General features: G+C 35.6%; 1 protein-coding gene and 1 pseudogene across 2 annotated transcripts; both read right to left on the bottom strand.

Moving 5' to 3' along the window:
- Positions 1-296: 296 nt before the first annotated feature.
- Positions 297-1,351, bottom strand: LOC306872733 (carbohydrate sulfotransferase 12-like; annotated as a pseudogene). The gene has a single exon. The product of its transcript is annotated as a carbohydrate sulfotransferase 12-like (transcript).
- Positions 1,352-4,485: 3,134 nt separating this feature from the next.
- On the bottom strand, positions 4,486-15,890 carry LOC306872751 (kinesin-like protein KIF19; the record flags this gene model as incomplete). The annotated part of the gene is made up of 21 exons (XM_079421510.1): positions 4,486-4,646; positions 4,766-4,873; positions 5,103-5,274; positions 5,646-6,008; positions 6,259-6,346; positions 6,432-6,562; positions 7,564-7,685; positions 7,790-8,060; positions 8,246-8,423; positions 9,205-9,367; positions 9,631-9,787; positions 10,388-10,510; positions 10,910-11,062; positions 11,350-11,451; positions 11,547-11,639; positions 11,773-11,898; positions 12,016-12,152; positions 12,640-12,727; positions 12,955-13,065; positions 14,594-14,674; positions 15,849-15,890. The coding sequence occupies 21 exons, from the start codon at positions 15,888-15,890 to the stop codon at positions 4,486-4,488; spliced, it is 2,970 nt and encodes a 989-aa protein (XP_079277636.1).
- Between the last annotated feature and the right edge of the window lie 13 nt (positions 15,891-15,903).

Below are 15,903 nucleotides of genomic sequence, written 5' to 3'. Positions count from 1 at the left end.
CAACCAGTTTAGATAATTCAATTTCATTTGAATTTCAAGTTAATTTAATTTGTAATTTTACTGTAATTTTATTACTAAATTTCCATGAGTGAAACATCAATCTGTTTTTTATTCAAATCATTCATCAGCACAACAATTTTATAACATGTTTTATATAAAATCTAAAAATGTGCACCTGACAAATCACTGTGTTAGTCAAATAAATTAAAAAATGTTTAAGCACCAAAACATTTGTACAATCCACTTTTATATCACATTATATGCATGCAATCTCTTTTAAAGAACAACTGTCTCTGTCACTCATCCAGTAGTGTCTCAGGTTTGTCATATCCAAATAATTTGAAGTCTGTTTCATAAAGAAGGTACAGTTTTCTCCTGTCAGCTACTGAAATGTTTTCAAACCACTCTCGCTCCCAGTCTACTACTGTCCTGTTCTCGTACCCTGGGGGAAAGTGAATGTAATTATCCAGCCCAAGAATCTTCAACAAATGTTCTGTATCCTCATCAAGAGTTTCCAGTTTGCCTACAAAGTCATACTCAATTTGGCACGGATGGCAGAGTCTGTACATCTGCTGCCAATGCTCATTAAAAGGCTTCTCCTCCTCAGTCTGTGGATCTAACAGGTACTTAATAAAGTGAGTAAAGGACAATCTGATACCTGAGGCGAAGGCTTCTTCAGCGGAGTCAGGGGGCTTTGAGATATTAGCATAACGATGAAGCATTACAGAGCCATACCGGCTGTAGAAATACTCATTAGGCAGAGCAAACTTGTTCCGGAAATCAGAAATAAGTCGTACAAAAGGATCCCGTACAAATAGGAACTTAGTGTAATTCTTCAGTTTGTGATGCATCAAAGGACGAGAGAAACGACCAAACAGCCTCCAAAACTTGTTAAAAGTCAGATGCAGAGTAGCATTGTGGGATAGTGCTGATGGTATGTCAAGAGGATCTAGATACGGAGCTCCATCATGTGCCTTCAGGTTCTGGCCGAGTACAATCATGACTCGTTTCCAGTTGGTACAGGCTACTTTTGGTACAAAACAGTAAATAACACCATGATGATCATCCACAATGAGGTGGTCCAGGGCTTTGCTTGGAATCTGGTCAAATGTCTTAAATTTTAAGTTGAAGCTGCTATTGGCTGAGCAAAGATCTCTTATTAAATGTCTACGATGTGCTTGATGCAGTTCGAGGTGTGTTGGAGAAGACTTTGTTAAAGTTAGCGTTAGGTTGTTTGGGCCTTGATCATGTTTTAGGTGAGTTGTGATGATTGTCAGGTTCGTTTGACTGACCTGCTTGACTCTTTCCAGAGAAATGAATCCTCACTTATCCAGTGTCCAGAGGACATCATGTTTGTGGGTAATGCAGGAGATGATGAAGCCACGTGCATATAAAAAGTCTCATCTCTCACATCATCCCAGTGAACTATTATGAAGAATATGATAAATAATGTTCCCAACAGAAGGAAAAACTGCAGCTGCTTTAGTATTTTCACTGGAAACTATTGAATGATGTGGAAACTATGGAAACTACCCAACTGGAAAGTAACGTTATCATTTCTGCAATGAGTCAAGTTGAGAATTCTGGAGAAAAAACACATGTACATTGCAGTTTCATTTCAAAATATGTTCCCATAAAATATGATCCATCATTCACCTAAATCTTGTCTTCTTGTGCTCTACATTTCAGAATGTCCTACGAGGGCAGGAATGCTCGAAGCTACATATGTAAACTCACAGTAGGGTGTGAACACAGGAGAAATGCTCCGCCTTTTAGCCAGAACTAAATCATATGCTGTTATTCCAGAGTTCAGCTCTCTTCCACAAATATTCACAGGAAACCACAGCTGAAAATAAACAGACCGGCTTGTAATGTCGACTTCAGAATGACAAAAAAAAAATACCACCAACAGCATTGTCACTTTTATTTTATTTCAAAATGGTTCACTTGTGTACTCGGTTACAAAAATAGCCTAACCTCTGAGATCAAGTGTCCTCTCATAGGATTTCAGTGATTGTTTTTACAGTATGTGAGAAGGGAGATACACATTCAAACACAGAGATTATTACTGTCCTGTGTTATTTATTAGGAATGATTAAAAAAAACTTTAAAAAGGAATTAATTTAGAAATCATTTGTTTCCTTTTTTATTTACACTTTAATTCCTATATTTTCATCATTTCTTAAAAAAACATTTCTGAGTGATTACTTTAAACCTTTTTTGTATCTCAGTAGCCTACATTGCCTTTTGTTTCTTTGTTACCTTATTTATTTGATTATTTCTTTATAAGCGCTATAGTATTTTATTTTTTATTTCTCCATTTAGGCTACGTTCACACCGTCAGTTTTTAGGATTGGCAACTGCATTAACTTACATTTGTGAGTCTTGAAAAAATGTCCCGTTCACACAGCAGCTTAGCGTCTTGAGTCAAGTCCGTATCCAGTCGACCTGCGAGTTCATCCCTCAAATGTTCTTTTAGCAGCAGCTTTTATATTTGGGTGGAGAGTGGAACATTTGAGTCGCGCAAAGCACACAAAACTGACAGGAGCAGCGCCACTCAAGTAACTGGATGTAAACCTTCAGATGACACACAGCTCATATCTGCGTTAGGAATACTGTAAGTTACCGAAACCACACACACACGCAACACACATATAGACATGCGTTTGTGAGCAGCTCTCTCACACTTGTCGAGTCCTGTTCCATTCACACAGCGATAGTTTTCCATGAATGTGTTTACGAGTCCTTAAAATTTGCGGGTTTCACTCCTGTAAATAACCGTACTGTGTGTGAACATAACCGTATTAAGGACTCAAATTCAGGACTGACAACCGTATTCCGCTGCTGTGAGAATGTGGCCTTATTAACATCACCTATAATATAATGAATATTATACAATACATAAAATACTATAAATAAAAATACTTAATATTATAAATGTCAACAATCATGCCAATAAAGCATTTCTGGATTTGAAAGCGAGAAATGCAATGATCCATGAATCTCATGGATTCACTTAAGACATTGTTCCTTGTCAAGCCATATCAGATATGGTTACATTATTGTGGCTGTACTAATGTAAGTGATTATTAAATAAAGCCACTTCTAAATTATTTAACTTGCCCTATTTTTATATATGTGACCCTGGACCACAAAACCAGTCATGAGGGTCTGTTTTTTTTTAAATTGAGAATTATGCATCATAAATAAGCTTTCCATTGATGTATTGTTTAGGATTATGATAGGACAATATTTGGCCGAGATACAACTACTTGACAATCTGGAATCTGAGGGTGCAAAAAATCAAAATATTGAGAAAATCACCTTTAAAGTTGTCCAAATGAAGTTCTTAGCAATGCATATTGTGACACGTGTCCCGGGCGCCTATCAGCGTCGCCCTGGCAACAGAGGAGATCCACTTGCACACAATCACTGCGGGCTGATCGGTCCCAGCTGAGACGGCTTAGGAGAGAGCTACAAAAGCCGCAACCGAACACACACGGGTGAGAAACGTCTCCAGAAGGCAGCCGATTAATGTTGTGTCTTTTACCCTTCCAGAAAGCAGCTGACCGACCAGCCCGCCATCCGAGCACAGGACACCGAACACCCTGCACTCAGCCGGCCGGCGAACAAGAACACAGAGCACGGAAGACGCACTTGGACACGTTGGCACCTTCACTATTTCTTTGTTCCACCAATAAACACCCCCTCCGGGGTCTTTATTGCACTGCAACCTGTCGTGTGATTCTTCAGCCCGCCACAATATTATTAATCAAAAATGCAGTTTTGATATATTTAGTAGAAAATTCACAAAATAGCTTCATGGAACATAATCTTTACTTAATATCCTAATAATTTTTGGCATAAAACAAAAATTGATAATTCTGAAACATACAATGTATTGTTGGCTATTGCTACAAAAATACCCATGCTACTTATGACTGGTTTTGTGGTCCAGGGTCACATATGAGACTCCATCATTAGCAGTTTCACTAAGGTTGATCAGGGATCAGTTTGTGCCTGTGTCAGTTCGGTTGACTTTTATCCAAAGTGACTCACAGCAGTTATTACAGGGACAATCCCCCCTGGAGAAACAAATATGAGATTTCACACTTGAAATTTTTGTATAATTAATTTTTTATTAAATAAATGATACCATATTCATTTCATCAGTGTTGCAGGAGTTTACTCAGTATGAAGCCATTCTGAAACAAGCTTTATATCAAAGCTTATGTACATGTTTATTTCAATGCTTTGTTTTTTTTTTTCAAATAAATTTGCTTCAAATGTGAATCATCAAAAAAAATTTGAGACAAAGCAGAGACAAACAGTCTAAAATCTTTACTTAATATATCAAGGTTTTTGAATTTTAAGATTTTCAACACGTGGTAATTATTAAATAACATTAAAATCATTTTACAACTTAGTCTCAGCTGTACATTTCAGTGCAAAAAAATCTTGTTCTCTTGTACAAGAATGAAAAACTCAGACATATGACTTTTTTACAGTATGTCTGTTTTTTTGCCGTGCTTCGTTCGTTCTGTTAACATCGGCCATTCCTTTTTGTCTAGGATTTTCATTGGTGGACTTCTTGTAATTACCTGGTTGCTGTAGGAGATTGCTGGAGTAACGAACAACTCCTGGGCCTAAAACACATTTTTGTTAACTTGGCTTGGACTACAAAACTGTACACAACCCGCCAACTTAATTTCACTATTAAAAATAAAAGAACGTTGCTGAATAGCTAGAAAAAAAACAAACTCACCTCGCTGTCGTTTGTAGGTTGCCTGTCCTCGTTTGATATCTGAGTGTTTTTGATGGATGATGCTGGGTGGCGTTCCCCTGATCTCTAACTTCTCAAGCTGCACTTCTCCTAAAATCATATAGACAAAATATCTAAATTTGCTCATTTTTAGGCCCATTTCACGTCTATAGCATGAAAGCGACACGTACTGATTTTGGCACCCATATTAAAAAACAGAAAAACAGAAGTTCTGAATTTTCTAACAGAGATCACATACAAATGCTTGGCTGAATAAGAATTTTGACTGAGTTTGGAAAACAGAGCTAAGCGTCAAACTGAAACGGCTGTAGTTCTGTACCTGTAAAGTGAGAGACAGGGTTTTTCACTTTAGCTACTGGGGGTGTTGCAGGGTCTCCAGCACCACAGTTGAGTGGCTGGATCACGTTTAAAGCTGGTCTCACAAGCCAGTTGTCTGAGATACTCTCCAAAGCTGGATATCTGGAAGGGTTCTGTCTTGGTTTTTGTACCTGCTTTGTTACAAACAGATCAAATTAAGCAGCTTCCTAGATAATGTTACTTGACATTGACAACTTGATGCTCAAGAAACATTTCTTATTATCAGTGTTGAAAACAGTTGCTTAATATTTTTGTGGAAATGACAAATTTTTTCAGGATTCTTTGATAAACAGAAAGACAAAAAAACAGCATTTATTTGAAATAGTTTTTTTGGCAGCAGTATGTCACTTTTGATCAATTGAATGCATTCCTGCTGAATAAAAGTATTAATTTCTTTAAAAAAAATAAAAATCTGATCCCAAACTTTTGAATAGTAGTGTATATTTAGCCAAATCAAAACTCACTGAAACAACAGAAATGGATGTACACATAGATATGCTCATACCCTTTTGCTTGCTTCAAAAGATCTGGACCGTTTCTTGTGCTGGTGTCTCTCAGAGAGCTCCATTCTTCCTTCCGATATCTTTAAGTCCTGTTTTGACTGGGTCTTGCCTCCATGTCTTGGGGGGTTTCTTTTGACCTCAGTCGACTCATCTGCCAAAGTTGAAACTAGACTGTCCATGCTCACTGAGGATTTGAGCCCTGCAGCCAAAGCGGCCACTCTGGAGTTAGTCTCCTTTGCTAGGTGTGAGCGACGTTTTGCTGCAATGACTGAGATGCTCTTGGTGTCACTCACAATCTCCCTCAGAGTGTCTGGACTCACAGCTTCAGTAGGACATATAGGAGTCGAATCCTTAACAGCACAAACCTGCTCAAAGATTACAAACTACACAAAACTGACCAAAATCAATAGTAGTCTTATTTCAAACTAGATTAAGATCTGGGAATGTACAGTTACATCAAGTTGAGTTCATGTTTACATCTTTGATTTTATTTATTGATACTTTCAATCTGATAATCAAAAGTGTGTCTTGTGAGACTATCTCATGTTAAGTAATTTGTTTACATGGTAAAAGATGAGAGGATGCTGTCAGTCAGGACGACTCTTCTGTATTTACCTTCATTGAAAGAGTTGGGCTAGAAGTTAAGTGGTGCCGTCTCTGTGGCATAAGTTTAGACAGCGATTTGAAAATTCTGTTACTGTCACTGTAATAAGGAAGATAGAAAATATAAAAAATTATGAAATCATACTATATTTAGTACAGTCTACTTTTCTCATTACATACTTTACCTGTCATAATCCAGCCCAGAGGAAGAAGAATCACGGGGATGTTTATCTAAAGGACTGAACTTCCTGTTGTTCTGCTGTGTTTTATCTACCTCTTCTAAATCTGAGATCACATCTAGTCTCATTTGGCTGGCCATAATCATAAGAGAGTTATCCTGTATCAACAGAAATAAATCAATGCAGTACTGTTCAACAGTTTGAAATAAGTATGATTTTTTAAAAAGAAATTAAAATTTTAATTCAGCAAGGATGCATTTAATTGTTCAAAAATTACAGTAAAGAGATTTAAAATCATGCTTTCCATAAAAATATTAAGGAGCACAACTTTTTTCAACATTGATAATAAGAAATGTGTCTTGAGCACCAAATCATCATATTAGAATGATTTCTGAAGAATCACATGACACTGGAAACTGGAATAATGGCTGATGAAAAAAATTAGATTTTAAAATATATTATAATAGAAGTTAATTATTTTACATTGTAATAATATGTTTTCTTGGACCACAAAACCAGTCATAAGGGTCAATTTTTTGAAATTGAGATTTATATATTATCTGAAAGCTGAATAAATAAAGCTTTCATTGATGTATGGGTTGTTAGGATAGGAAAATATTTGGTCGAGATACAACTGTTTGAAAATCTGGAATCTGAGGGTGCAAAAAAATCTAAATATTGAGAAAATCTGCTTTAAATTTGTCCAAATGAAGTTCTTAGCAATGCACATTACTAATCAAAAATGAAGTTTTGATATATTTATGGTAGGAAATTTACTAAATATCTTCATGGAACATGATCTTTACTTAATAACCTAATGATTTTTGGAATAAAAGAAAAATCAATAATTTTGACCCATACAATGCATTGTTGGCTATTGCTACAAATATACTCGTGCTACTTATGACTGGTTTTGTGGTCCGGGGGCGCATATTACAATACCAATAACACAATATTACAGTTTTCTGTGTATTTCTATTTTAAAAAATGCAGCCTTGTGAGCATAAGAGAACTCTTTAAAAAAAATCATACTGACCCTACATTTTTGAACAGAAACGTGTATTTAAAAAACAGGTAAAATGGGAAAGGTAAATGAGAACGAAAGAAAAAAAGAAAGAAAGATCAAATAAAAGCTTACAGCTCTGGGGTTTGTGGTGAAAGTATGAAGGTTGAGTATTTGGTCGATGCTTCCATCACTTAAATCACTAAAGTATAGTGAATAAAGCTCTTGTAATTCCTCAGGTACACAAAGTCCTTGATCTGTGGACAGAATGAATAAATATATTTTATATAATGTTTATTTACCAAACATCAGATGCTATAATCTGTCTCTCAGACATCAGTCCATTTCAGTGACCCACAACCTTCAATCAGAGCCTTCTGCTGGTATACAATGTCATCACAGAGCGTCTGCTGCTGCTCGTGGCGCTGAATGATGAAGTCTTTTGTTCGGAGAACGTTTTCTTTGCAGAGAACAGCTGACTGGATTTCAGTTTTTTCAAGTTCCAGTTCATGAACCTTACAAAGCAATGTCAGAATGTCTCTCTGCTCACGGTTACTTATGCGTTTAGGAAGCAACTCCTCAATTTTAGATGACTTTAGTTTCATGTTCAGTAATTTTTCTTCCAAGTCACGCTGAAATAAGGAAAGAAACCAATAGTGAAATAATTTTTTTTTTTTAATAATAGCATTTATTTAAGCTGAAGTTATATAACGAAAAATATGAGTTTTATCTGAAGTATACTTCTGTCATTTATGTCAATTTGCTTTTATGACTCATTCAAAAAATAGAGTCTTCATTATGTAATGAACTTAATTACTTTGAGCTCCATTGTCTTTCTCTGTTCTGCCAGTAGTGGGCCAATCTGCTCTCGAGCTGTTGTGACATACTGAGGCTCCTCTGGTCCACTCCCTTGCTCTTCCTCCTTGTCTCTGTCTGTTTTCTCTCCAGTTACCTCATCCCTCCCTCGCCATGCACGTGCTCGATCATGCTCCCAACTACCAGAAGAAGAAAAGAGAAAGAGGGCTGATGTGAGATGAAAATATGAAAAAGCTGAAATACTATAATTTAGGAGAAGGGACTACAGTATGTATAGTATATAGTATTTTTTTTACTACATAAATGTTTTCACAAGGATGAAACAGTTTCTTTTTTTTTCCCTCAATCATCCTGCAAAATATTAAGTGGGTTTTGGTATAATGGGTGATGGTGTAGATTTTTACATTTTAAGTAATGGAAATGATATAAGGTGGTAATGACACAAACAGAAACTTAGGTTTTTTACTTAGGTTTTTATGAAGTTGTCGATATACTTTTTATTTTATATTTTAATTATTTTAGTAAATGTTAAAATAGCTGAAAATGACAAGTGTTGCCTATATATGCGTGTATGTACATAATTTTAATTCAGTTAAAGGGATAGTGCACCCCAAAAAAAGTTATAATTTTCTCACCATCAAAACCTATAAGACTTTCTGTCTTATACTGAAAACAAATGAAGATATTTTGAAGAATATTGGTAAACAAAGAGTTACTAGTAGCCATCAACTTTCACAGTATGGAAAAAATACTAGGAAGTTCATGGCTACCTGTAACTGTTTGGTTACACGCATTCTTCCAAAACTCTTCTTTAGGTGCTCAACAGAAGAAAGAAATTCATACAGTTTTGGAACAACATGAAGGTGAGTAAATATTTTTTTTTGCGTGAACTATCCCCAACTGTCTCTAATTGAAGAATTGCTGATGACTGGAACTCTGTTTGTATATTTAAGTGTTTACTCTGAGATGGTGAGCAGATGTCTAGACGTGTCTATATGGAGTTCCATATTGCAGTTCTCCAGCTCCATAAGGCTGCGTCTGATCTCCATCTGCTCCCTGAAGGCAGACAAGAGCTGCTCCTGCAGTAAAGCCATCTCACCATGACTGTACTGCTGCACCTCATCTAAAAACAGCCCATATAGAGAAACCAGATTCCAAGCATAAAAAATCAGCCTGCACTTTTTTTACTGCTATTTCAGAAAATAATCTCATATTATTACTCTTACTTGCAGTTATGGATTTGAACAAACTACTTAATATTAAACATTGGTCCATAACTCAAATAGTGAGTGGATTATAGCTTAAAATCCTGGTGTTAATAAAAAAGTTTATTTCAGTATTATTTGTCAGCTACTGCACCCAAATTCGGAAACATAATTAGCACACCTTGAATTTCACGAATGTCTGCTTTTTCTTCTTTTTGTTGCTCTTGACTCTGTTGATCAATCTTTGCATGAAGTCGCTCGATTTCACTCCGCAGATCAGCAATAATGCATGTATATTGCAGCAGGTGATATGAAACATTCATCAAATTACCTTTCACCTAGAACAATTTAAAATAGAATAGCAAGAGAGAGACCTGGGCTGCATCTCTACAAAATAAAATCGTCAATAGTAATACATAATTATCAATGGAATACCGTTCAAAAGTTTCTATTCATCAAAGAATCCTGAAGAAAAATGTATCACAGTGTCTACATAAAGATTAAGCAGCACAACAGTTTTCAACATTGATAACATTTATAGTAAGAAGTCATTCTTGAGCAAATCAGAATATTAGAATGATTTCTTAAGGATCATGTGACACTGAAGACTGGAGTAATGGCTGATGAAAATTCAGCTTTTCCACAGGCATAAACTATGTTTTAAAAATATATATAAAACTGAACACAGATATTTTCAATTGTAATAATATTTCACAATATAATACTACACACAATATAACTTGGTAAGCATAAAATACTTTTAAAAAACATTTAAAAAAATCTTACCAACCTCAAACTTTTGAACGGTTGTGTAAATCCCTCATAAACCTAAACTTATTTCATTGACTCTATTTTTGTGTAATACAGTGGTTATTTTTGTCCAGTAATATAATCATCTAGTTATAGACTATTCTAAATACCATTAAGTATGTGTTTACCTTGGTTCTTATATTTTTGGCTTTGTCGGCATAAACCAGCGTATTTCTTGACTCTTCAAAATTGGAGCTGGCAGGACTGATATGGGTTATCATGACTGTGCGACTATTTCCTCCTAAAGCATCCTGAAATCCACATCAAAACATATTGCAGCCGCGAGTCTTCTTAATAATTAAGGAGTTGTAGGGGACTTTTTTCCTCATAATTCTGAGTTTATATCTCATAATTTTTTCTTTCAGTTCTAAGAATTTGAAATATAATCTTACAATTCTGTGAAAAAAAAAAAAAAATTTGGACTGTTCTTGCCTACAATTTACAAGCCAGACTTAAGCTTATTTCCACTACTGAAAAAATTTGTAAAAATATATTTGCGACTTTTTATCTCACAATTCTAACAAAAAAGTCTGATTTATAAGATATAAACTCAGAATTGTTAGGAAAAATGCCAGAATTGTGAAATAAAAAGTCACAATTTTCTTTTTAAGATTCCGTGGTGGAAATAAGCTTCCATAGAGTTTGATAACCTTAAGCAATCGAGTGAGTTTGCTGTCTCTGTAGTTGACAAACTGAGCTCCTTTCCCACCTTTCTCACTCAAGGCATTGATGCAGTTGGCCAGTGCTAACAGGGAACGGTTTATATGTGCTCCTTCCTTCATTCTCTTTCCTCTGTTTTGAGTCTGAAAGAAGAGAATATGTGCTTTAGAACTTGACATATGACTCTTGCCGTTCACAAACAAAGCAATTGTATGTAAGAATGTCTGAATTTAATGAAGGGTGATGTTTTGGCTGCCATATGAGATGTAACATGCTCAAATTCCTTCATCAGTCTCACATTATATGCATATGAATAATGAAGGACAAAAGAGATTTTGGTGAAAGATGAGAAACGGTGCTGAACTATAAAATCTGGCATCCCTTAGGAATTTGAAAGCTTGCGTTTCCAATTCAGCACATCAACACGTACCTGTGATGCTCGCTCAGTTCCTGCCAAGTCTACCATGAATAGCTTTCCCACCCTGACCTCCTCGTTGATATCCTTTACACGGCTCTTCTGCTTGACTGTTACCTGTGGAGCAGACAAAGCAGGAGACGCACACTCAGACGACAGTGTGCCAATTTGAGGTCATGTACATGGTTAGTGTCTGTGTGTGTGTTCTTGACCTGAAGTATAGCATGAGAGCGAGATGATGTCTTGTTAGTAGCTGTTGACTCCTGGGTCCTCTGTTTATTCCCTTTGGTCAAAAGAGCCATTATCTGAAATCACAGGCAAACACCAGGTTCAGAACGACATCATCCTTTTTTGGAGACATTATAGGGAGTAGACAAGCCAAATGTAGGAAATGAATGGATGGTAAAGATGGCCACCAACTGGAATGAGTCTGTGCACCTCTTTAGCATTACATGTCGAGAATTCAGTGATGCCTGCAATTCGTATTTCCCCTTTAGCATCCTCACGCAGCTCAAGGTATCCAGAGGATGGATTTAACAGATCTCTGATCATCTCATTATAAATCTGGGAACAAGTTGATTAGTGTTTAATACATTCAGGACACACTCCATTTATAAACTCCCAGACAGACAGTAACAAACCTGATGCAATATTTTTTAATATCTAAACAATAAGACCTACCTCTATGTATGACATATAAACACTGCAATCCAAGTCCTCGGTGCTGTCTTCAATGGTCCCGAAGAGATCATTGAGTGTTCGGATGTAAATGCCAGGCTCTGAATCTAACCCTAACATAGTGTATGTCTTCCCAGCTCCTAAAAAATTAAATGAAGAAATGAAGCAGAAAATGTGAACATGGATATTTTGGTTAGTTTACTGTATTTGCTTAGTAATATGCTTAATTTTAGAGGGTTGTATTGTCTGATCTGTGGAGGTAAGTGGTAATTTGCAGACCCAATCAATGGTAAAGCATGGCTGCCCACTGCTCCGGGTGTGTGTTCACGGTGTGTGTGTGTGTGCATTTGTTCACTACTCACTGCTGTGTGTGTGCACTTGGATGGGTTAAACGCAGAGCACCAATTTCGAGTATGGGTCCCCATACTTGACAATACGTCACGACGACTAAAGTGTCTGTGATCAAGTTAAAATGAGCAATTTCATTTTTCATCCCATTGGGTTCAGAATTTTCTGTTTTAGCTAAGAATTTTCATTTAGGATGATCTCTATTTTGCAGGGTTTTTGAATATACATTATGTGAATTTGTATCCAAACATTAAACAGAAAACGTCACATCAACATTACCTGTAGGTCCATATGCAAAGACTGTGGCATTATAACCAGCAATTACACCATCAATAAGATTTTTTGCTGTCGCCACATAAACATCCTCCTGAAATAAAGAAAAAGTAAATAACATTTAGGCCTGGAATTATGATCATGCTAAATCTTTCAAAACCTTTATTTGACCATTAACACAAAAATAATCTTAAAACTGAAGACTTTAATTCAAAAAGCTGCTCATAAAATTCTAAGTGAACATGTAGAGTGATGATCAAGGATCCCATGACTTACTAACATTTGAATTATTTTGTGTGGAAGAGCAGCACTACTACACACCTGGGTGGCAGTGTAATCGAATGCCACATCAAACATGTATGTTTTTTCACGCGAGCGGTTGGCCCTCAGGACATTGTCAGAGTCTTCACAGGGGTCCATCAGCACCACCATCTGAAGATATCAGAATGAGTAATTAGACATGAGAATTAACTCCAATTATTAGATAAATTCTGCAATGAATGAATGAATGAATACTATTTTAAGTATGGAAGATTTTGCAACTTGTAAAGCTTTAAAATCTGTTTTTAATATGCATATTAAAACTACTGTAGAAAATGGCAACTTTTAAATTATATAAATGAATTTTCATTTTGCACTAAATGTTGCACATATGTATGGGAAAATGTAAATTGTACATATTGCATTGCCATTTTGCATATTACATTGCAAATTGAATTTTGCTACACATATGCTTCCATATTTAAATAGTTCTTGAATACTATTTTAAAACGCAATTTAGTCCTGTGATGGCAAAGCTGAATTTTCAGCAATATTTCTCAACATCAGTGTTAAAAACTGTTGCGTTGCTTAATATTTTTGTTGGATTTAGTTAGATTTTTTTCATGATTCTTTGATAAATATAAAGTTCAAGAGAATAGCATTTATTTAAAATATGTAATAATGTTAAAAGCTTTACTGTCACTTTTAATCAATTTATTGCATCCTTGTTGAATAAAAGTAAACATTGTTTTCAAAATACAAAAATAAATAAATAAATACTGACCCTTAACTTGTATACATGGCAAGACAAATCTTTCATGTTGTGCTTTTGGGCCTGGATTCTTATTAAATGGCCGGTTGTGTTTCAACCTTCCTTCACTTAGCAGAGTCTCTGAGAACGTGACACCTACATCTGGAGAGTCTTTTGCACTTAATTTGCACCTTCCCTTTTTTGGCAAACCTCCAGAATGACACATTCTTTTGTAATTTTTAAGTGTCATCTCTTCTTCATCATAAGGTGTTTGTAAGGTACACCCTACCTAATCAGCAAGATTGATGTGGTTTGGAAATGTAAAAATATGCACACAAAGACATGTCTGCGGCATGTTTCTTTGCCTTTGAGAATCCCAAGACATCAAGTGTAAATAAAGAAGTCAGTAAACCTTATTTATTGACTGTAAACAGGATTTACTGAAGATGAAAAGGAGGATTAGATCTTTAGACCATCATTCATCATGGCAGGTTCTGCAACAGATTCCTAACCAGGAGTTGTGAATGTTATGCATATGTTTCCAAAATCTGTAATGTTTACAAAAATATATAGGGGAGACCAGTGTTTTTGTCACATGGCTATATCTTCATAACTACACTCTAAAAAATGCTGGGTTAAATAAAACCCAGCGCTGGGTAAAATATGGACAAACCCAGTGATTGGGTAGTTTTCAACCAACAGTTGGGTTAAATGTTTAACCCAGCCTTCTGGGCAGTAACCCAACCGCTGGGTCTAAACAACCCAATCGCTGGGTTAATCCATATTTTACCCAGTGCTGGGTTTTATTTAACCCAGCATTTTTTAGAGTGTAGGTTTTAAGTCAAGAGTCGAAGATTAAATAATTATTTCATAAAGGAATCATAAGTAATGCTGGACATGTGTCTCAATGGTCTTTGTGATTTTTTGTTTGTTGTTTTTTTCCCTTACCTGACTGTCAATCTTGTGAGCAACTGTTGTTGCACCCTCCTCAATCTCTGCATCGTTCAGTGGTCGGATGCGCAGAGCAACCTTGAATCACGTGTAGATCATTTATTAAAAAAAAAAATATTAATCTGCCTTCACCCAATTAGGTGCATAGAACATTAACATTCATATTATAACATTAACATTCAGAATGCAATTAAATTCTGATTTATGTGATATTCTTATTTGAATCTATAAGAAGAACTGATCTGTTAACCACTATAGGAGACTGGGGCTTGCTGTCACATATGGAAGAATTCACAAGAGTCCAGTAACACTGAGATATAACATACTGCACCAGTTTTTTTTAATAAACATCAGTTGTAACTGAAAGGTTGAACTGTGTTCTCAGGACAAGGGTATGTCAGGTCATCGCACGTTGTCACGTGGTTTATATATTTTAAAATATTATAATTAATTAGAGTCTCTGATAGCCAAAACAATGGTTTAATATTTTTGCACCGTAAGTTGGTAAGATGTTTTTTAAATGTTTTCGAAAGACGTTACCAAGACTGCACTTATTTAATAAGAAAGAGTAAAATGAGCAATTTTGTGAAAATATGATTATTATTTAAAACAACTTTACATTTTAAAATATATCCAAATAGCAATGTAATTTATTCCCAAAGTCAAAGCTGAATTTTGAGCAGCAGTAACTCCAGTCCTTCAGAAATCATTCTAATATATGGTCTCTTTATTATTAGCAATGTTGAAAACAATTGTTCTGTTTCTTATTTTTGTGGAAACCGTGAGCCATTTTTTTCCTTGTGGTTTCATTATTTTGCCAATAAGCACAATGGTTCCCCTTTGACAATTTACCCCATACAGAAAGGACAATGCATAAAAAAAAATCACAGTCTTTTTATATGATATTTTTTGTAGCCATGACTTTAATGTTTATGTATGCAAAGATTGAAACATACAAACACACTGAGAATATTAACTAAAATTGAGACAACTGGCCTCAGTCTGCCTATGTAGTGACTTATTAATGCATGCTACTAGTATAAAGTATTATCACTTGTTTTCATTTTAAAAGACAATAGAAACGTTCTGTTCATTTGTTGATGGTCTCTTGTCCCACAGGAGCCACGTTATCATGCATCTCTAGGAGAAGCCTGTATATTATGCACTAGTAATCTTCGCGCGTTCAAGTAACAGGTGTTTAACCTTACTATAGATTTAACTGTGGTGCATTAATAAAAGATCGACAGTTTACCGTAAACTGATGGTCCTTCCACTCTCCTCGCAAATCCTTCATCTTTTTATCCCCA

The sequence above is a fragment of the Barbus barbus genome (assembly GCF_936440315.1).
Source record: "Barbus barbus genome assembly, chromosome: 7".
NCBI classification, from domain to species: domain Eukaryota; kingdom Metazoa; phylum Chordata; class Actinopteri; order Cypriniformes; family Cyprinidae; genus Barbus; species Barbus barbus.
This window is presented reverse-complemented; position numbering and strand designations above follow the sequence as displayed.